This window comes from Symphalangus syndactylus, chromosome 19, assembly GCF_028878055.3.
Source record: "Symphalangus syndactylus isolate Jambi chromosome 19, NHGRI_mSymSyn1-v2.1_pri, whole genome shotgun sequence".
NCBI lineage: Eukaryota > Metazoa > Chordata > Mammalia > Primates > Hylobatidae > Symphalangus > Symphalangus syndactylus.
The window spans coordinates 88,008,017-88,032,298 of record NC_072434.2 but is presented as its reverse complement, the minus strand read 5'-3'; the positions used below and the strand labels follow the sequence as shown (position 1 = coordinate 88,032,298).

The window sequence follows — 24,282 nt, the reverse complement described above, 5'->3', positions numbered from 1 at the left end:
TCTGTGGTAGTTTCTTGCGTTATGGACTCACTGCTTCCATATTTGGTATTCATTAAGGTTATTTACTGCAGTGTATATACCATGTATGATATTATATTTAGATAGTATAAGGTGGTAAAATGGGAAATATTTACAATAAGGAAGTTTTAAGGTTTCTGATGAAATTATCTTTTTAAATTGGTCTATATTTATAACAGTTTAAAATTCTATGACTATACTTTTTGAAAATGGTGCAAGAATGACTTTGTGTTAAATCCGGTGTGTGGAACTGGAAACTTTGCTCTGATGCAGAAAACAGATTTTTAAAAAGAAAGCTCTGCTTTCACAGCCTACAAGGGCGCAAATGTAAGCAAAATAATAACTTAGCTCACATTTAACCCAGCAGGAGGCTACGTACAGATTGAGTAATTCTCCACAACATATCTACTGCTATGTAAACTAAAGTCACGGTTTATTCTTCATTAAGTTGCCAGGATGCTTTCTGTTAGCTAGTCCATGTGGATGCTTTGTTCTCTGTGTCTCCACCCAATGCCCCCGTGCCTTCCTTACTCACCTTGCTTTTCTCTTAGAGTAAAACTGGGTACTATAACTCTATTAAGATGTTATTGTGTTTAAGAGAATAATCTAAAAGCATCGCTTTGGTTAAAAATGTAATGTTTCCTAAAAACAAGTGGAATAAGGATTTGATTAATCAATTTACCGAATATCATGAAACAAATACCAGAATACTTAAGGGTAGATGGTAATTATTCAGTTTTCTGGAAAACAAAAGAAAATTGTAAAGCAGATAAAAGTACTAACAAACCAGCCATACTGAGATCTTAGAGAAGTTGGCATTCTAACATTTTGTGGTTGGTATTCAATGCATAGGTATTTTTCTCATCATCTCATCAGCTTCAAAGCAAAACATGGACCCCAGCTTTCTTTAGGAAGCTAATATGAAAACTATACTTCATAATATTGCTTCTCGGACTTTTGGCTAAGATCAAGTGAAAACTATACTTAATGTAAAAATGACAAGTTCATGCATTATGCATTAGAATGAGAGTTTCTTGACTATAATATACTTTTCAAAATAATCATGAAGGAACATATGTGGCAAAGCGGAGGAATGTGGGTACATCTGGAAAGCCTTTAAGCCATCTCGGAGGCACAACACAAAATCATGAAAATTGTAAACACCTTCCATGTGGCCAGCTGCAGTGGCAACACTGACCAGTCCAAGAGCAGAGAAACATCTCAATGACCCAGATTCACCTGGGTGAAATAACCATAAAGAGAAATTCAGGTGTTTAAAAATCCAACCTTATTAATCAGTATTATGCAGAAATCAGAAAGACAAGAATGGGCAATATCTTAAAACCTGAAACGTAAAGATGTGTTATTTGATATTCTAGATGAAAGCATCATAAACATATTGCCATGCTTTTGCTTGTGTTATCGTGAGGCTTCAAGGAGGAATGGGTGCAGTGCCTCATCTTGGAATCAACATAGCAGCAAATTGAAGAATCCTACGCTGATATTCTTCCCAATCCCTTCCCCACAGTTATACGTCAAACCAACAAATATCATCGACTACCTTTTTCTGAATCCATATGACATGCTATTTAGAAATGCCAAGGAATAGGGGCTGTTGCCATCCCCAGTATGACATTCGGGATCACTAAGAATGGTTAAAGAAATGGGAGAAATTTTCACTTAAAATTTTAATTAGTCAATTCATCTCCTTTTCTTCTCCACCTCTCACAGCTGCCTACTAGACTTAAAGCTCCACGAGGGCTGGGACTATGCTTGTATCATTTATTAAAGCTCCACGAGGGCTGGAACTATGCTTGTATCGTTTATTAAAGCTCCACGAGGGCTGGGACTATGCTTGTATCATTTATTAAAGGTCCGCGAGGGCTGGGACTATGCTTGTATCATTTATTGCTGCCTTCTTAGTACTTGTACATATTTTGACACTCACCGAGTATTTTTGATTGAATAACTATTAGCCCATTTTTCTTAAATCTAAGTAAAGATGTTTAAAGTGGCTTTTTTGATCTAGGTGCTCTTGAGCAGCAGCACCTTAAAATGAGTGAGCTGGGCAGGAGTTCATAATGCTTAGACATTGCTCAATTTTCACAGACTATCAACACACATCCAAAACTGGTTGATGACAAGTGGTCAAAGACATTGCATAGACATCAGAATAGAATTTAACACTTTTAAGTTGCCTGAGGGCAAGGAAAGAACATGTTTCAAGACTCAATAAAAGATAAATGATAACCTAAAAATTCAGGTTTTTAGGAGTTGGAAAATCTAATCAATATATACTTAATTTAATAAGTACCTATAATATGCAAAATCACTTTAAAAAGTTTCAAATTGTCCCTGTGCAGTTGAAAACTTAACGCTAGTTTATTGCAATGTAGATAATATAAACAAAATTCTTCAGGTTTTTTTGTTTTGTTTTGTTTTGTTTTTTTTTTTGAGACAGAGTCTTGCTGTGTTGCTGAGATTGGAGTGCAGTGGCGCAATCTTGGCTCACTGCAACCTCCCGCTTCCCGGGTTCAAGCAATTCTCCTGCCTCAGCCTCCCGAGTATCTGGGATTATAAGCGCCTGCCACCATGCCCGGCTAATTTTTATATTTTTAGTAGAGACGGTCTTGCCATGTTGGCCAGGCCGGTCTCTGACACCTGGCCTCAAGTGATCCGCCTGCCTCAGCCTCCCAAAGTGCCAGGATTGCAAGAGTGAGCAACCACGCCTGGCCCAGGATTATTTTTAAGACATCAATAAAATAGGGTTGTGATAAGCTAAGTGAGAAGCACATTTCTTTGACTCCCTAAGAGACATGAATAGGCTTCCACTTAGAACTAATTGTACTACTCTGTATAAAACTGTAATCAGTAATTTTAAAGACTGCAAATGTCTTATTATATTTATCGTCATGCATTTCTTCAGTAACTATAATTGATTACTGATATTTAAGATGTTATCACATAATTATGGACTATATTTATTTATGAAATCCATTGGTAGAAAAGATTTTGCCATATTCTTTTAGGTAGTTCATATGTGAAAATTTGTTTGGTGTCAACAGGCAGCTAAATATTTACTACATTGTGAATTATGAAATTAAATAGATTTTATGCTGAAATTAACATTATATCTGTTTTTGTCTTAGGTAAAAATTGGCTCATGAAGACTTTTATTTAAGGAGTATTGCCAAAGATAGTTTCTTAAAGCATGTACGTTTATTTTTACTGAAAACTGCCTTTTTTTGGTTTAAAGCTGTTCTTTGAAAATTCATAAAATGTTTATATTTTTACGGTACTGTACATTTGTGTGTATCATTTATAAAACTTCAGAAGAATCTGACTTTTGCTCTTTTCTTTGGAAGACTGGTTTACCCCTCTGATATCCAAAAGAAGTAAAAGTATTAGTCAAATTAATACTGTGTTTAGATGTTGGATAACCTCTTCATTTCTTTACGTAAGATACATGTTTTATATACCTGACACTAGCCAAAGAGACTTAAGAAAATTAATTGTTGCCTCATTTATGTAACTACTTCAGAATAAGTGTAATACTGATTAGTAGAAAATTTAATCTGTGGTTTGTAGTTGGATTATAAATTATATTATCATAAGTGGTATTAGTATCACTTGATAACAACCAAATCAAATACTTGAAATATGCCAGGTAATGTTCTAAGGGCTTTTTACATTATGTCCTTACAAAAACCCTTTTGGTGGATAAAAACTATGATTTCTGTTTTTCAGATGAGGACCCTGAGATGTAAAGAGGTTAGGTTCATGCATCTAATAAATGATGTGATTAGGATTCAAACCCAAGCTGTGTGACTCCAGAGTCGTTGCTCTTAACCATTACGTTGTTCTACCTAGAGCATTTTAATGGTGAGGTTGAGTGGGAAAGAAACTGAAGGCTAATTTGAGAAGTTTGTTGACCTCATATTGATCACAACAATTTGTTACACAACATAGCATTTGTTTAAATTAAAATTTCTTTTGTTCTGAAAATGTGACCACATGCTTTTCACATTGACAGTATGGCCAGCGTCTTTTTTTTTTTTTTTGGAATAAATTCTATGGCTCTCTCCCTCTGTAAATAATAAAGGTTGTGAAAGAGGTTATTTTTTCATTAACATATGCATTAAGTATAGATGTAATCTATACATTCTTTTGCTCAGAGATGTATAAGGACAAATATACATGGTAAAAACTTTGTGACTTTGCTTGTGATTAAACATGAAAATTAAATATTTAAAATACAGCATTTTGAGGAAAGCTAAGCTTATACTTGTTTTAGCTTTATGATAAAACAGTAACATCTATTCCTGACATACATGTGAGCATGCTCCCACCGTCTTCCTTATGCAGTGATTAGCTTTGAAGCCTATGTTACAACAAGTATGAGTGAGCATTGGTATCTTAAAAAGCTAGCACCTGTATCGGAAAATTAGAATTTTTGTTTGTTATGCAACTCTTGATAATTAGGGTCTTTTTTTTTTTTTTTTGCATTTTAGGTAAGAAGCATATTTTTAAAATGGTGATTGTGTTGTTTCTAATTGAATTCTAAATGAACTAAATGAATTTCAAATGAATTTTATGGGATTTGTGAAAAACAGTGCTATGGTTTTATAGATTTCTTTTCAATTGGATTGTATCTATATTTGTTTAATTACATCTCAGTGAATCTACCTGATTGTGTTTTTAGCATAGTCGATGACAGTTGAAGGTAGAGCTGAGTATTTCTGCAGTATTCTCAACCAGTACCCAGCTCACCTCACGTCTTTCTACCTTTCATGAAGTTAAAATTAGAACTAGGTTCTGGAACACAATGTAGCCTCAAAAAGGTATCAAATATTCATCAACATGATCTATTTGTGAGGTCACAAGGCTGAATTATTTCTGAAGATCTTTTCCATTTGCATGTCTGAACAAATCTAGATATTCCTTAGTTATTCTAGATGAAAGACTATTTGCACATTTTAATCAATCACTGTTTAGTTCAGAGACATACTCTTCTAGCTTCTGCTTTGGCACTTACGACTTCAGCTTTTACACTTATGACTTAAGCTTTTAAAAAATCAAAATGTGATTCTCAGTAGAGTGTTGATGAATAATGAAATAAAATATTTATATACGGACTAATTTAGGTTGAAGATTATTAAGTAAAAATACAGTTTGTTGTTATCAGGTGAAAGTTGGTGAGCTCCCGTTTGAAAGTATATAATCCGCGATAAAGATGATTTATTTGAATATCCTATCCAGATCTTCTAGGTGGAAAGTGAGCATGAGTCTAAACTCATACCAGGTCCCATCTCAGGTTGTTACTAAAGACTAAGCCTGGCTGGGTGTGGTGGCTCACGCCTGTAATCCCACCACTTTGGGATGCCACGGCAGGTGGATCATGAGGTCAAGGGATCGAGACCATCCTGGCCAACATTGTGAAACCCCGTCTCTACTAAAAATACAAGAAATGGGTGGGTGTGGTTATGCACACCTGTAATCCCAGTTACTCGGGAGGCTGAGGCAGGAGAATCGCTTGAACCTGGGAAGCAGAGGTTGCAGTGAGCCAAGATTGCACCACTGCACTCCAGCCTGGCGACAGAGCAAGACTGTGTCTCAAAAAAAAAAAAAAAAAAAAGACTAAGCCGGAGGTCCAAAATAATGCAGTGTTTTTACTCAGCTGTGGAAATTCAGGATGTTTTCTATGGCCAAAATTTACTCAAAACCGTTGAGATCGTTTGTTTTAACTACAGGGAATAAGTTATTAAGTGAAGTAAGAAAGGTGGCAAAGGTCCAGAATCTGAAGTTATTAGGACTAAGTAAAACCATGAATTCTAGCAAACAGTTTCTTCCACCCTCATGATTCACAAATAGGATTCTCTACCATTTACAGTAGTGATGTGGATTTTCCTCTTTGCATTCAGAAGGTACTAACTGAATCTGTACATGTCCTTATGCCAAGAACTCAATGAGTAAGTAGTAGTTTTTGGCTCTGTTAGCAAGCCATTGGTCATAGTGTTTAGGAGCTGTATTTCCTAGGACTGCTGTCACAAATTAATAAAAAGTGGGTGACATAAAACAACAGAAATTTATTCTGCCACAATTCTGGAGGCCAGAAGTTAGAAATCAAGGTATTAGCAGGTTCACACTCCCTGAGAAGGCTCCAGGGGAGAACCTGCTTGTTGTCTCTTCTTGCTTCTGGTGGCTCTAGGTGCTCCTTGGCTTTTGGCCCATAGTTCCAATCTTTGCTTCTGTGGCCACGTTCCCCCTTCCTTTTCTCTGTGTGTTCAGTTTACTCTTAAAAGGACATTTGTAATTGGATTTAGGGCTTACCCAGATAATTCTCCAGGGGAAGTCCCTCTTCCCAGAATCCTTAATTGTTAATCACATGTGTTGCCATATAAGGTAATACTGAATCTTTTTTACCATAAGGTAATATTCACAGGTTCCTGGGATTAGGGTGTATACATCATTCGAGGGTCCACCATTCACCTCACTACCAGAAGCCAGTATACCAGAATCCTTGTTGGGAAATGTACTTGTTTTGGTATTGATAACAGCATACTTCAACATAGATACAGCTTCCAGCCAAAGAGTGTGAGAAAGAAGTGAAAGCACCCATAAAGATATATATATAGAAATATATATATTATATATATATATATATAGTGGAAGAGGTTGGGTTGAAAGTCTTAACCAGTTGTGACTGCAGTGCTTGCTGAAGGTTTATCTTGACGATACATTTACTATTTGGATGTATATTGGTGGGTGTCCATTGAACAATCTCTTTGGGATACTTCGCACATCATAAATGCTTCTTTTTTGACAAGACTTTCCATTATAACCAGGCTGTGTTTTAAATTAGTTGAAACCTATGGGCCATAAACATAAAAGTACGATGCAATTTGGGTTTGATGCATCATGTGTAAACTTAGATGCAAATTCTGTGTTTAAAAGATTGACTTTTAGCAGTCCGTCTTAAAAGGATTGGTGGCAGGGAGGGTACTTCGTTCTGGGTTCTTAGCCTCATAAAAACTAGGACTTTCTGTCCGTATTTTAGAACAACCTGACAACACGTGCCTTATCTGAACTCGTACTGCCTCAACTTCTGAGCTAGAGACGAAAGTGTTCAGTTCCCTTTTGAACAGCTAGGCACCTGAAATCTGGTATAATACTGGAATTAAGCTCTATTAAGTTGTCTTTTTTTTTTTTTTTGGTTGGTCCAGCCTCTGTAACAAATTAATAATGAATGCATTCTAAGCATTGTCTCAGAAAGTTCATTCATATTATAGATGAAAAATGACAAGAAAATAGATTCAGGAGTCTTTATTGGAAGTTTGAGATCTACTTCTGGCTTAGTATGACAGTGTAATTGTTGATTAACCAAATCAGTTTAAAATTATTTAAATAGTTTGTGAGAAACACTTTTTTTAAGCAAGAAGGGATATTTTTACTTTAAAATTTTTCTTCTATGTGAGTGAGTATGTCACTATCTTGGTATACTGTATTATGTTTAAAGGATGCATAATACATTTATTTTTAAATAGCTTTTTGGCAACCAGAAGTCCTGCTATAGATCACAGAAAATACTTTAAAAATTTAAAAATCTGCTTAATAAAAAAGATACAAGATTTATATAATGATGTTTTTGTCTTTTTCATCTGAGGATGTACATAGAGGGAAATTATGCTTAGAATTGAAAATTTGATTTCTTTTAATTTTACATTTCTTGAATAAGTGTATTCAGTACTATTTTAAAATAAGAAGAAATGGTGTTATTCCGTGTTTTCTTTTATATTTTTCAAATGGATTTGATTCATTTTATCTTTGGTATAATTATTAAACTATTGTTACTTACCTTGACAGAGTTACAGCATATTGTACCAGTATAAATCTCTTACTGCTGTACAACAACATTTGAAGTCTAAATATGACATTAATTGGAGAATTAATACCTAATGATTTTGAATTTTATATAGGAATAAATGAAATGGAAAAATAAAATAAGAGCAATTAAGGAATTATTTTATTTTTCAACATGGGAATTGTGTATTAGGCATCTAGTTTTATAAATTGGCTTATTAAGTCATGTGCTTATTAATATTAGGGCCGTATTTTTTCAGTAAAATAAAGTGAAGAGGAGCATCACTTTTTTTTCTTTTTTTCTTTAAATTTCTTTTTTGCCCTTACATACTTATGTGGAAGATACTGATCTACATATCCGCTGTTTATTCATTTGTTTAATAAATCATGATTGAGCATTAAGTGGTGGGCACCAGCTTGGGCATGTAGAGTATTATCACTGCAAGGAAAACAACTGACAGTATGTGCTGTCACTGATGGAAATTGAGCTTTTAAGCAAAGATTAAATTTGGGAAAACAGATCTCTCGTCATGAGCTTGTCAGCTTTCCAGTGTTTACTTTTTTCATGAGACTGATATTGATAACAAATGTGATTGTATAATGAAATGTGTCAACATTAGGAAGATCAGCATAGCACGATAAGCCAGGGTTTTCTATGTGACCAATGCATAATGTTATAAAATTATATACAGTGTTAAAGATTGGTTCAAAGTCTGATACAGATCAATGGATTTTCACATAATAGTACAGAAAGTTCATTGATAAAGTTTCAAGTTCTACGTTGCAACTAATCTTTTAGAAACTATCCCTTGTTGAATTCTGGTGTAGTATCAAAGAATGATATCCGTAACTATCTGAATATTTTTCCCTTTTTCAGCTTCATATCTGTTTGAGCCAGACTTTTTCCCCCTAAATTTAAACCAAAACAACCTACTGCATCAGGGTGTTGAAGGCAGGAACAGCTAAGAAAATTCAACTGTCTTCTATTAAGCCAGACATTAAATAGATTTGTAAAAATAGAAAGCAGTGCTGGTCTTTGCGTTTTTCTTTCTTTTTTGTTTTTTTAGAAAATAGTTATTTTTTATAAAAATATATTATTTGTTATATGTAATAAATTTATTTTCAAATGAAGTAAAAAATTTATAAAATCTATTTTCAATTTTGAATACGGTAAACATAGATAAAAATCTACATAATTTGTTGGTGCTTTAAGTAATATTTAAGCGTATAAAGAGGTTCTAAGAAGTTTAAGAATTGCTGATTCAGAGGAATGATTCCACATCTGAAATACATGTTGGGGTGAGATTGCCTTTTATAGTAAAAGATTTGGATTACATTTTATGGTAAGAGACTAGACTTTACAGTAAGCAGTAAGGAGTCACAGGATATTTTGAGCAGAAAAGTGATAAAGTGGTACACACAAGATTAATCTGGAGGTGATAGATACATTAGGATGGGAAGTGGGAAATGAGTGGAATGGGGAAAAACAGTATTAACAGAAGAGTAGATATGACGTATTAAGGGTTCAATTGATTGGGCTCAATCAGAGAAACTTGTGATGGCAGTATTGACCTAACTGTGATAAGGAGGGGAACCGTCAGATGTTGGGTTTGAATTTGGGTCACGAGAAGAAGCTGATTTGTAGGGAAAATTGAACTGTTTTCAATTTTTTTTGTAATTCTTTGCCTAAGCATTTGAGATTTAATCAGCAGGTAGGAATAACCAGTAGAGAACTGAATCAATACCAGATAGCCTTCTAGCTCTTGTAGCATCATGGAGCACCTCTGTTGCTTAAAATTAGAAGTTGTCCTTTAGTAGGTAAGCAAATTGTAATGTGGTTGCTAAAAATGTGTATTTTGGTGGCTAGGGTGGTACCTTATGTTAAGTTCTAATAAAGTATACATTTATTGACTATTATGTACTTGACACTGTACCATATATTAATAATTACTATGTTTGTGTATGTGTGAGTTTGCATATCGTTTAAAGCCCTGTTAACCCATGTTCTTTCGTTTTCTTAAGTACAGCATTGCAAAAAGGTTTTCTATGAAGAACAATAAAATGTTGCTTAAACAAGTTATAGTCAAGATTTATTAACGAAAATAGACTTTTTTCTTTCTTTTTTGAAAAAAAAATAAAGACACAATTAGTGGAAGAGAAACATCTATTTCTTGCCCCTCTTATGATAAATGTTTTTAATGGAAATTCATTGATACTGTGTGGATGATTTACCAAGGCTTTTTAAAACAGCTGAAAATATGCTCTAACAACCATCTGATAAAATGAAAAACTGAACAAAATGTGTACTCAGATGATTCTCTGAAGGAATAATGGTGCAAATGAATTATCAAAGTGTGAAATCATTAAAAACAAAACATGTTTGGGTTTTTATTGAATCTTAATTGTAGGCTTATGTATTTTCTTTTGTAAGCTAAGTTAAAAGAAAACTGCGTAACTAAATTTTTGGAGGCCAGTGTTGTAGGACATATATTGTACCATAATTTATTTTTTGTATAAAAGCTGCTGTTCATTTTTTTCAGCATTAACATGCGTGCTTTCCTCATGTAGGAGAATATATAAAAAACTGGAGGCCAAGATACTTCCTTTTGAAGACAGATGGCTCATTCATAGGATATAAAGAGAAACCTCAAGATGTGGATTTACCTTATCCCCTCAACAACTTTTCAGTGGCAAGTAAGTTAATTATAATTGTTGATTCACCTTGTCTTTATTTATTTTTATGATTTAATGTGTCAGATATCTTAGGCTATATGAGAAACCTGTGAAAAAAATGAGGTTTATATTTAATAGAGAAATTTTCAGCTTTGATAGAATTTCAATTCCTTAGCATAGAGGTTATCAATAATATTTGGTCTTATACAATGCAATAGAGTTCAATATTTTTATGTAGAACTTGAATGTGATAAATAAAATTCCCCAAATATATACTTCAAGTTTTTCTTTATAACATAAAAACAAGGACCTTTGAACTTGGTTGTTAGATTTAGCATGGTTATAAGATGTTGTGGTACTTAATGCATTTTAATCAGTTTCCTGTCATAATCTTAGCTCTTTTGATTGTGTGATGAGAAACAGGTGATTTATATTAGAAATCATCTTCTGAGGAGATTTTATGTTTGTAGTTAAATTTTTCTTCCTTGCAAATACCTAACAAAAATGTTTAAAACTTACTTAGAAATTTTGTATTTATATGAACATAGCACAAAATAAACTGAAAGATGACAATGATGATAATGACAATGATTATTATTGTTATGTTATTACCAGGCTCTTCCAACTTTTCAAATATATTGATTAATCAATTAGAGAATCTTTGTGTTAATTTAGAAGTAAAGTGTTTTAAATTACGCTAAGTTAAATAAACTTGTCTAAGATCTAGCTAGTCTGTATTATTAAGCTAAAATCTTTAACGAGACAATATCCTTAATTTTGATTTTGGTTATATGTTACCTATTAGCCATATTTGGGAAAAAAAGATATAAGGGAAATTTGAAGCTAAAAAATGCAATAATATAACAAAAATTCAAGAAAATAAGTCTTTGAATGTTACAAATTTCATTTTACCATTATAAAAGCCCTGATCTTTTTTTACTCCTATTGTTTAATTCAGGTTAGCCCTTGTTAGTGGGTTAGAATGGCTACTGTATTTTTTTTTTTTAAGAAAAAGATAAAACAGTAAACCAAAGGGTTAAAAGATTTGTGAAGTCATTTGAACGATATGGATACTAACTTAAAAAAAAGCTTTCTCTGTTTATATTAGTGGATTCTTATATAGATATTTTTTAAATGAGATCACTATGAAGTATGTGTATTAGTTCAGGAAAACATCTTTTTTCCCACCAAAATGCTCATTAGATAATAGTGGTTTTCTTTCAATAGAAAATTATTTTTTAAACCCTATTGTCAACTGAAATGATATATTGTATTTTCTATTGACTTAAGAACACATTTTACATTTTAAAGACTTTTTGGGTGAACATTTGCTTTAAAGTGATAGAAATTAGCTTTTAGAACATAAGCAGCATACATTATCTAAATGCCCTACCTAAAGCCAGTGTAGCTTTTTAGTTTATCCATTTTACTAGCAAATGTTATTGGTTTTTCTGAAATAATTTATAAAAGTACAGAATTCTTGTATCTGCTGATCAAAATGCAGCATTTTTTGACCTTATGAAATTTCACACCCCAACGAGTTTTAAAGACATACTGTATGTCATAGTCTGCCAACATCTGCTCCAACACTTCCACTGGCAGAGGCTGAAATAAATGCTGCACTCTCGGGGAAGGATCCTATTTAGTGACTGACAGCCAGCTTATTTATCCATAAAATAAATATTATTTGACATCTGTAATCTTGTATAATCAAGTAGCTGTAGGTAGTTGACTCAAACTAACAAGTAAGTTGTAGGTCAGCTCCTTAGTTTTAAAAAGTGTTAGTAACATGGATCTTACACTAGATAAATTTTAAAAAATTGATTATTACTGAAGCTTGACTTACTGCAATCTTAAATTCTGTAAATAACAATTATGTGTGGAAATGATGAGTCTACTGAAATGGGTACTAGTTGAAGAAGTAGTTCAAATTCCAACCTGGCCACAAGCTGCAAGTAATAGGACCTTGGGCAGATTATTCTCTGAAACTCTGATCTTTATTTAGTTTCTTCATCAGCATGTTAGAAACATTTGGATTCAGTGGATTTGTAAGGCCCTTTTTGTCTCTGACATTCTGTGATTCTGTGAGGTGGACTTTGAGCAGGTCCTTGAAGAATGAGTAGGAGTTAAGCAAATTAAAACAGAGAAGAAGGATATTCCAGGCAGAGGGCAATGAAGAATGTCTTTATGAGGAATAAAGGAAGGAACAATTGGTGCAAGAGAGGGTTACTTCACCATTGCTTTTCCCTTTGCCCTAGCCCCCTTTAGTACATTTTTAAAAAGATAATTTTACAAGGTATTTCTAAGGTATGTTGGGAAATGTTTTATATATATATATATGTGTGTGTGTGTGTGTGTGTACATATATGTGTATATATATATGTGTATATATATGTGTGTGTATATATATATCTCCCTTATTTTTCTGATAATTAAACATATTACTTCATATTTAATCAATATGGGTTTTAATGAAATTTTACCAAAATAGGCTTTTTATCTATATGGAAAAAAACAGAGTATGAGAACTGTAAGGGTCTTGAGAACTTCCAATCTTAATTAAATTTTGCTTCCCTCCTGATTTAAATTTTTCAAAAAGATAGTCTTATACTCATTGTTTCCACTTCGTATCCCACTGCAGTCTAGCTTCCTCCCTTACTCACTTGGTTGAAACTACTTATAATAAATTATTGAGTGGCCACTGAATTGCTAGTGTAGGGAAAAGAAATATCTTTTCTCCCCATTTTAGGTTCATGGCTGAGGCTCCTATAACAAAAGGAAGATTAACAAGAGAAAAACACACAAATTTAAGTAATAAAACTTTTGTGTGACAATGCAGCCTTTGGAATTGAAGACCCAAACAAACACAGAAACTTTTTTTTTTTTTTTTTTTTTTTTTTAAGACAGTCTCACTCTGTCACCCGGACTGGAGTGCAGTGGCGCGATCTTGGCTCGCTGCAACCTCCGCCTTCTGGGTTCAAGTGATTCTCCTGGCTCAGCCTCCCAAATAGCTGGGATTATAGGTGCACACCGCCACACCTGGCTAATTTTTGTATTTTTTTTAGTAGAGATGGGGTTTCACCATGTTGGCCAGGCTGGTCTCAAACTCCTGACCTCAGGTGATCCACCTGCCTCAGCCTCCCAAAGTGCTGGAATTACAGGCATGAGCTACCATGCCTGGCCAAACTTGTGTATTTTTATGCTTAGGGGTGATGAAGAGGTGGATAGTCTTAGGGACTAAGAGGTTATAATGGTAATAAACTGAAGGGAACTTAGTAAGGCTTGTTTGTCAGATTCTTTTCTCTGTCCCTGTGTCTTCAGAAATAAGGATATTCCTTTCCTCTGGGTATAGGGTGGGCATCTCTCATATGGGGATCTTATGACCTATTTCAGGGGAAGGTCAAAAAATTCTTGCTAAGTTTTATGACCTGTCTCAGGTGAGAAGGATGAGAGGAAGGTAAGAATGACCTTCCTGCTTTTGCTGTTTTCTCAAATGCTAAGGTGCTATCTTTTGGGAGATCATGTCATGAACCCTGTCAGTAAGTCTAGTAGACATCTTTTAGTTCTTATTTATCCTGGATTTATATCTGGGCTGCATTTTATACTGTTGATCACCGTCTCCTTTTTGACCACTCCCACTGTGTTCTCAGAGATACCTCTTTCCTGTTCCCCCCCACCCCTTAGGCTAATGCACAGTTCTGGTATTTAACAGGGTTCTGGTTGAAGACTCTTCACACTTTGTACCTTCTCTTGGGCGGACACGTTGACTTTTGGGGTTTCAGTTACAACCTTGTATGCAGCTTACTCCCACACTTAAATCTCTAGGCTAGGCCTGTCTCCGGAGCATTAGGTTACTCTGTTCAGTTGGCTGCTGGACATCTCTACCTAGATATGTTTTGACCGGGTGTGTCCTAAGCTAAACTCAAGATAATTTTGTCTATTTCTTCCTTTATACTCAGTATCTGAGTTCTGTCTCTGCCTGATCAAAAACATGGATCCTTTCCATGCCTTTTTTTCCTTCTTCACATCTTTACCCCACTCCCAATCCATTTCTAGTCCTGCTGATTCTGCATATTTCTTGAACCTATGATTCTTTTCTGTAATCACCCCAGAATGAGGCCTCATCATATCTGCTGTAGATTCTTAACTAGCTTCTCTGTTTCTAGTTTGTACCACTCATACTCTTTCTTCACGTGGGTATCAAAGTGGTCTTTCTAAAATTATATCGTAACTATGTCATTCCCCTGTGAAAGCCCTGCCTTGGATCATCATTGCCTACCGGATAAAGCTCAGCTTCCTTAATACAATCTCTTCAATCTGGCCTCTACTTTCAACTCTTGCAAGATCTCTCTTCTGCTCTACAATTATGTATCAGCAATACTGAACTGTTTATAATTCCCTGTTCAACCTATGCTGCTTTTCCACTCTGAGGCTTTGTTTATGCTGTTGCCTTTGATTGGAATGTCCTTTGGTCCTCTATTTGCCTGGATAATTTTCTGTCTTCTAAGACTTAATTCAGATTTTAATTCCCATCCCTATTCCTTGCTAAATTACTCCTCTCTGCCCTTCTTAAATCTACTATCTTCTGCTGTTAACACATTGTTTCTTGGTTATCTTGTTCCTGTGCATGTCTCATTCACTGATCAGTAAGTTATTTTAGGGGAAAGAGCTTAGTCTTATGTATCTTATATCTCCTAGTGCCTGTATTTTATGACTTAATAACTTTTTAAATGAACGTCTGAAACATCTAGTCTGGATTTCTCTTTTTTTAGGTGAGAAAAATGAAGCCTTTAGAAATTCAGTGATCTTTTTAAGGTTGCCTTACTAGGGTAGTAGTAGTTAAGTATCAAGAATAAAACTCAAGTGTCTTGACTATCATTTAAATGTTACTCCCCTCCCCCACCCCCATATTATAACATTTCCCCTAGATTTACGGTGATGAGACCTGATTTTGGGCCCCATTTCCAGCACTTAAATTACTAGGTATCCTTTGGCATGGAGAATGGAAACTCCACAAACCCTATAGAATGTGGATAGCAATATTTGACGTTCACCCTTCTTTGGGTGGATCACATATGAACTATTAATATATAGGTGCCAATGTAGTGCTGTAGAAATATAAGTAAAAATAAGGTTTTTCAAGCATAGTACATCTCTAACCAGAATTATGGTTTGATGGATTTTTAAGGATTGTAGATTAAGATAATCTGTACACAAGAAACGTGCACTTTAAAAAATAATACAAGATACATACATTGTCTCAGGGCTGCATTTTATTTTACTTTGAGTAAAACAGTTTGCCTATCCAGGAGTCATGGTCTTGCTAACATTTTGACAATTTGTATGAACTTCTCTTGAGTTTACTAGCTTGCTCAGTTCCAGAGTGGGAATATTTCCCACATGGAGGACGTGTGCATTTGCCCCTATGTCTTGGGCTTATCCTACTTCTGATCTATTCCTTCTTACTCTCTGTGGTGGGATGGGAGAAGTGCCAGCCTGTGTCCTAAGAAGCCTCTCCTAGAATTCTACCTTATTCTATGCTGCAAATATTGTCCCACCCTGACAATATGCTTTCCTTCTCTGAAACCTTTCTTCAGTCCTTTCTTAAAAAATAGGTCATTTCTGCATTTCTAAGCACAATTTTTAAAGATGAAATATTTACTCTTTTTTTTCTGTCTTCTTTAACTTTTTTGTTTTTTAAGACAAGATCTCACTGTGTCACCCAGGCTGGAGTACGGTGGCACAATTACAGCTCTCTGTAGCCTCAATCTCCCAAGCTGAAGTGATCCTCCCACCTCAGCATCCTGAGTAGCGGGGACTACAGCTGCATGCCACCTCATCTGGCCAATTTTTTTTAGAGACAGGGTTTCACCATTTTGTTCAGGCTGGTCTTGAACTCCTGGGCTCATCAAGTGATCCACACCTTGGCCTCCCAAAGTACTAGGATTATAGGCATGAGCTACTGTGCATGACCAAAGTATTTACTCTCTAACCAACTTTTCTCTCTCTCTTTGAAAGTAAGGAAATTATGGGACTTAAACCTACTGACGAACATCTTTATCTCATCCCAGCTACTTGGGTGGCTAAGGTGGGAGGATCGTTTGAGACTGGCCTGGGCAACATAGAGGGACCCTGTCTCTTAAAAAAAAAAAAAAAAATCTTTGAATAAGTATTATATACAGAGATTTTTAAGTATGTAGAAAAATCAGTTGATTCCTATTAATGCTTCTAGTGGACATACATGGGGATAGAGAAAAAGCTTATGACTTGATTCTTAGTCTTGTGTAACACGTAATACAACCTAGAATAATAACTTTGTAATTCTAGAAAAACTATAGACTATGTAAATATATACTATATAAATGTACATGAATTATGAGAGAATAATTCGCTTTTGAAGTGTTGATTGATCATTATACCCATACCTGACAGTGAAAGGAGTATATAATAAAATTATTACATGTAGGAATTTGTCATTGACTATGGAAGACATTCACATAGAACATATAGCAGTGGGAGGAAAAATGGGATTAATTGCCAAAATGAATTCTGTAGAAAGTAGCTGCTGTAGAAGTTGAGAGAAGCAATAGGTAAGTGTTAGTGAGGGTGACTAAGAATTTACTCATGAGATGGGGTTAACATGAGCCCTGAAGAAGAGGATTTGATTATGCTTTTGGAAGACAGAGGACATTCTCAGTGAGGTTAACAACATAAGCAAACAAATGAAGGCAAGTATTAAGGAGTAGCTTATTTTGTGAATAGTATAGGCAATATCCTAGATGGATGGAGAATTTATGCTGGAGGAAAAAAAAAAGCTCAGATTAGAGAGTTAGTAATCAGATTATGGAAAGTCTTGAATATCAATGTGATTGAATTTTTGAATATCCGGTTTCCAAATCAGTATTCAATTTTTTTAAAAGGACGTACCTGGTTATAGTGTGCAGTGGAAGGGATACATCCTTAAACAAACAGGCTGCGAGTCAGTCAGCAAGATACTGTTTAGTCCTCATCCTTTTCAGTCTTACTGCTACCATCCTAGCTCAGTGCTTCATCACTTCCTTTCTGGATTATGTTGTCTCCTAATCAAGCTCTTACCTTCAAATATTATCTTTTCTGGAATATTTGGAAACAATACATAGGATAGATTCATCTCCAAAAAAAGTTCCTTTGCAAATACCGTTCTCCTTGCTTAGAAAAATTTCAGATGTTCTCCATTTTTGACAAGGAAAAGCTGAATTATTTTTTAATATATATCCACAATTAAACACTTGCCCAAATAATAACTATGTTTATACCTTATATCTTTTCCTTCTTTTTTTCTGTTATTCTTTAATGTTCTATACATTTTCTTTTTGACATACATTGCTATATTCTGGTCAGGTTTAATTACATACAAAATTCCTAACCCTGTGTTTGTTTTTAATGATTTTTAGATCATTTAATCATTTGATCACTTGAAGATTTGGTGCTTTCTTTTTTTTCTTGATTTACTTTAAAAAACATTTTTAATTGATACATATTAGATGTACATATTTTTGGGTACATGTGATTATTTGATACATTCATATAATGAAATCAAGGTAATTGATAAATCTATCACCTTAGATACTTGTTTTTTTCTTTATGCTATCAAATTTTTAGACAAATGGAAAGTTATATCTGTTAACAGGTGTATCCCACTGTAAGGAATAGCTGCCTTATCTTAAAAAGTGAATTACTGTAAATTTAATCAAATTTTGCTTCTCGCTTCTATTTTCATAGGTGGTGGTATGTTCACATATTTGCAGAATTTAACCTTAAACCAAGTTTAGAATTGGGAATGGAGAAAACCTTTGTAAAAATTATTTTAAAATGAGATCATTTTTAAGAAAACTATAATGTAACAGTGTCACATATTTCCTTCTTCAGGCTCCAATTCAAATCATACTCCAATTTAGAAAGAACAAAAATTCCACAAAATGTTCATTCTTTCCTACTTTTTCCTTACATTATACAACAAATGTGGAAAGAAACAAAACAGAAAAAGTGTATCCCATCTTAATGAAAATGACTGCAGCAGTCAAGAGTTTCAAATCCAGCTGCTGGGGTGAAAGCAGCCCTCTGCATCTCTGAAAGATTTCATTAGTGTTATGTCCTTTATAATCATAACTTTTTGTGTGTATCATCTGAGTTTCTTATTAAATAATCTCACTATTTTAATAGTTCCTTCATTACAACACTACAGGTGACCTGATCAGATTTCTGTTTTAGAGCCTGCTTCCTCTTCTCTAGTAGCTTCCACGATTTCCCAGCCCTTTCCTAATTTGTATTCCCAAGCCAGTCTTTTAAGTTACAGTCTTTACTTTCTGAGCCTCTTTGATCAGAATATAAGGAATGTGGGGGCTTATTTAGAATCAAAGGGAATGGTAAACTTGTAGAAGACAGTGACCATGCATACTCATTTTAAAAATGTCCCGCAACATTTCTTATAATATCTGGTATACTGGAACATCATTGGACTTGTAGTCAGAAGACTTGACTTTGGGACTTGGTTCTACTGCTTTTCTAGCTATGTGATCTTGGGCAAATCACATAACTTCTCTGATTTTCATTTTGCTCATCTTTGAACAATGGAGCTAATAATACCTTCTTCACAGGCTTACAGTGAGGATCAAGTGAGATCATATAGCCAGGTGGTGTGGCTCACACCTGTAATCCCAGAACTTTGGGAGGCTGAGGTGGGTGGATCATTTGAGGTCAGGAGTTTGAGACCAGCCTGGCCAACATGATGAAACCCCCATCTCTACTAAAAATACAAAGATTAGCTGGGCTTGGTGGGGCACGCCTATAGTCCCAGCTACTGGGCTGAAGCAGGAGAATTGCTTGAACCCGGGAGGTGGAAGTTGCAGTGAGCCAAGACCATGCCACTGTATTCCAGCCTTGGTGACAGAGCAAGACTTTGTCTCAAAAAAAAAATATATATATATATATGTGTGTGTGTATGTGTGTGTGTGTATATATACGTATATGTGTGTGTATATATATACGTATATGTGTATATATGTATATAAGTATGTATATATGTGTATATATATACACGTATATATGGATATACGTATATATGTATGTGTATGTACATATATACGTATATATGTATATATGTATGTGTATATATACATATATGTGTATATATACGTATATATGTGTGTATATATGTATATATGTGTGTATATATATGTGCATATATATATATTTGAAAACTATTTGTACATTGTAAAATGCTATCCAAATAGCATTAACATAAGATAGAAGGTACTTAGTAATGTTTGCTGAATTAACTGGCAATCATTCCTCCTTCTTCAGCTAAATTACATTGGAGTGAGGAGGAAACCACTTTACTGAGCTTTCTTTAAAGAGTCTTAAAGGTTTTAGAGAACTTGCTTACGACAATCTCTTGCAGTTGAGGCCAAGTACTATTGTTTGGTTGGAAGAAAATTTCTAGTTTCATTTAATGCCTAGGACTTTGATTAGTCAGGGCTATTCTTTCTTATAACTAAACAAAGTGAGGTACATTCCCAAACCCTGCTCATGGCCTCCTTCTGGCCAAAAAAGAAGACATCACTATGGCTAAAGAAGTAACACCTAATTCTGTGAAGAAAGTCAGTGGTAGCTTGATGGGGATAGCATTGAACCTATAAATTACTTTGGGCAGTATGGCCATTTTCACGATATTGATCCTTTCTATCCATGAGCATGGAATGTTTTTCCATTTGTTTGTGTCCTCTCTTATTTCCTTGAGCAGTGGTTTGTAGCTCTCCATGAAGAGGTCCTTCACATCCCTTGTAAGTTGTATTCCTAGGTATTTTGTTCTCTCTGTAGCAATTGTGAATAGGAGTTCACTCATGATTTGGCTCTCTGTTTGTCTGTTATTGGTGTATAGGAATGCTTGTGATTTTTGCACATTGATTTTGTATCCTGAGACTTTACTGAAGTTGCTTATCAGCTTAAGGAGATTTAGGGCTGAGACGAAGGGGTTTTCTAAATATACAATCATGGCGTCTGCAAACAGAGATAATTTGACTTCCTCTCTTCCTATTTGAATACGCTTTATTTCTTTATCTTGCCTGATTTCCCTAGCCAGAGCTTCCAATACTATGTCGAATAGGACTGGTGAGAGAGGGCATCCTTGTCTTGTGTGGTTTTCAAAGGGAATGCCAAGAAAGAGCCCACATAGCCAAAACAATCCTAAGCGAAAAGAACAAAGCTGGAGGCATCACGCTACCTAACTTCGAACTATACTACAAGGCTACAGTAACAAAAACAGCATGCTACTGGTACCAAAACAGATATATAGACCAATGGAACACAACAGAGGCCTCAGAAATAACACCACACATCTACAATCATCTGATCTTTGACAAACCTGACAAAAACAAGCAATGGGGAAAGGATTCTCTATTTAATAAATGGTGTTGGGAAAACTGGCTAGCCAGATGCAGAAAACTGAAACTGGACCCCTTCCTTACACTTTATACAAAAATTAACTCAAGATGGATTAAAGACTTAAACGTAAGACCAAAAACCATAAAAACCCTAAAACCGTAAAACCATAAAAACCCTGGAAGAAAACCTAGGCAATACTATTGAGGACATAGGTATGGGCAAAGACTTCATGTCTAAAACACCAAAAGCAATGGCAACAAAAGCCAAAATTGACAAACGGGATTTAATTAAACTAAAGAGCTTCTGCACAGCAAAAGAAACTATCATTAGAGTGAACAGGCAGCCTACAGAATGGGAGAAAATTTTCGCAATCTATCCACCTGTCAAAGGGCTAATATCCGGAATCTACAAGGAACTTAAACAAATCTACAGGAAAAAAGTATCCCATCAAAAAGTGGGCAAAGGATATGAACAAACACTGTGCAAAAGAAGACATTTATGTGGCCAACCAACATATGAAAAAAAGCTCATCATCACTGGTCATTAGAGGAATGCAAATCAAAACACAATGAGATACCATCCCACACCAGTTAGAATGGCAATCATTAAAAAGTCAGGAAACAACAGATGCGGAGAGGATGTGGAGAAATAGGAACGCTTTTACACTGTTGGTGGGAGTGTAAATTAGTCCAACCATTGTGGAAGACAGTGTGGTGATTCCTCAGGGATCTAGAACTAGAAATACCATTTGACCCAGCAATTCCATTACTGGGTATACACCCAAAGGATTATAAATCATTGTGCTATAAAGACACATGCACACATATGTTTATTGCAACACCATTCACAATAGCAAAGACTTGGAACCAACCCAAATGCCCATAAATGATAGACTGGATAAAGAAAGTGTGGCACATACACACCATGGAATACTATGCAGCCATAAAAAATGATGAGTTCATGTCCTTTGCAGGGACATGGATGAAGCTGGAAACCATCATTCTGAGCAAACTGTTACAGGAACAGATAACCAAACGCCACATGTTCTCACTCATAAGTGGGAGTTGAACAATGAGAACACATGGACACAGGGAGGGGAACATCACACACAAGGGCCTGTTGAGGGATTGGGGGCTAGGGGAGGGATAGCATTAGGAGAAATACCTAATGTAGATGACAGGTTGATGGGTACAGCAGACCACCATGGCACGTGTATACCTATGTAACAAACCTGAACATTCTGCACATGTACCCCAGAACTTAAAGTATAATAAAAAAATGTAAAAAACATTTATACAAAAAAGGAGTATTCGGTTAACATATATTGATTGCTTAAAAAAAATAAGATCTAACACCATTGGATCAGAGACAAGAGTTTGGGTGAGGGCAAGAGGAACGGGGTATAGACCAAATTCTTCAAACCCTGGGCTTTGGAAGACAAAGCTGCTGCAGGCTGAGAAAGACCCGTGTGACTATTGTTATTCCCTTTTTAGTCAGAAGTTGTTTTTTTCTTAAAGTAATAAAATCCTTCAGTATTTTTCTGACTGGTTGAAGAGGATCCCATCCATTGGAGGAAAAATTAAACGTAATTTGTTTCCTAGATTACTGCTATTGAAAGGTGGAGGATGCAATGGGGATTGTTTTTAAAGGAAGGCAGGCAAGTAGTTATCAGCTTCAATAGTTTGTACTCAGGACATAGAAGAGATTCCAGTATGACCACCTTCCTTTATTCCTTTCTTTTTCCCTCCTTCCTTTCCTCTGTATCTGCCTTCCTCCCTTTCTCTCTCACTCAACTTTTTCAAAGGTCAGCAATCAACTATTACTTGTCGATAGGTGCTTAAGTAAGGGAACACCCTACATATAATTAGTGTCACTCAATTATTTTTAAATACTTCTGACTCCTTCATTGATTTTCTTTTCTAGTCATCTCAAATAACAACCATTTGCACCTACTGTGTTTTGAAGTTTTCTACCTTGTGTGTATGTGTTTGACTTAAAGTAACACAATTTGGAAACAGGAGTCGTCAAAATTAATATTTAAATATATTTTTTAGGAAGTCTAAATTCCAATGAATATTTAGAAAGTTTTTATTGAGGGTTATTATGTTCTCGACATTGTACCAGGTACTGAGGGGAAAAAAGAAGGAAATAAGGAAACCAACCTTTCTTTGAGCATTACTATGTATCAAGCCCTTTCACTTATGTTTTCTCATTTTATCTTCACAACAACACTGTGAGGTAAGTATTATGCTCTCCATTTTAAAGGAACCCAGAGTGGTTATATGACTTGCTTAGGCCACTATTTGGCAAATGGCAGAGCCCACAGCATGAACCCATGTCTAGCAGAGTGAACCTAGAGTTTTGTGTTCATTTTCTTATTCCATCGATATAAGATCTAGCCCTTGGCTTTGAAGAATTTATAGTCTAGTAGCAAAAATATGCCACAGACCCTTGGAATTGGTATTTTAAGATGTTTTATGGCTAAGTTCTGAAGTGAGTTTTGCAATTAATATATGCAGTTACAATTTAGGAAAAAGAGGTATCATTAAAGACGGGATCATCAAGAAAAGATTCTTTGGAAATTGAGATTGTTTGGATAAATAGTAAGATTTCAAAAGATAAAGTTACTTTCCAGGTAACAAGAATAGCATTAATTTGAAAAATTATTTCTGAGAAACTTTGGCTGAATTTCTTTTTATCTTGTCGAAGTAAGTTGGTAGGAAATCTTCAGAAATGAATGAAAGCTCCAGATGGTATGTTATTTCCTTATCCCTGTATAGAGTGAAAAATATCAAATGAGGAAAAAGAATAAATGATAGGAATAGGTATGGCATTTGAAATACTTAGCAGAATGCCCTAATCATGTCACACATTGTTTTCTCAGGGCCACAGTTAGGCAGGAGCTACCCTGTTTGTTAGCTTACCTCGTGTTTTATTTGTAGTTTCTGTAGTAACATTGCTGTTCATCTTCTCTCCTAGTAGAATATAAAGTAATTTTACTGACAAATAAGCACTCCATTTTAAAATCCTACCTACAGAGTTTTTAAAATTTAAGCTAAAAAAGTTATAAACTGTAGCTTGGAAAGCGGTACATTATCTCTTTATATATTTTTTAAAAATTTGCTGCCTTTAATGTAGGGAAGCTGGAGTATTGTGGATGGAAAGTGGAGGGTGGGGCAGGAGGATCACCACCTGCAGCCTGTGTTTGATAAGACAACTATAGTGTATTTACTGTATAGTTTTTTTATGACCTTACTAAATGTGTAGATTATTTTGGTTGAGTTGAATGTAGATAACTACTTGATTTAG

At 35.0% G+C, this 24,282-nt stretch overlaps 1 protein-coding gene across 7 annotated transcripts in view; it reads left to right on the top strand.

Moving 5' to 3' along the window:
- AKT3 (AKT serine/threonine kinase 3) overlaps window positions 1–24,282 on the top strand; it is a 370,924-nt gene that overhangs the window by 159,842 nt on the left and 186,800 nt on the right. For 4 of the 7 annotated variants that reach the window (XM_063613541.1, XM_055235064.2, XM_055235069.2 and 1 more), the window contains one exon: window positions 10,447–10,572. The exons of 1 other annotated variant lie outside the window; for it this stretch is intronic. In XM_063613541.1, coding sequence (XP_063469611.1) covers window positions 10,447–10,572 — 126 coding nt within the window. Of the gene's footprint in view, window positions 1–3,202; window positions 3,232–10,446; window positions 10,573–23,112; window positions 23,212–24,282 lie in introns of those variants that run through there. 2 more of the 7 variants (XM_055235067.2, XM_063613542.1) reach the window with 2 other exon arrangements.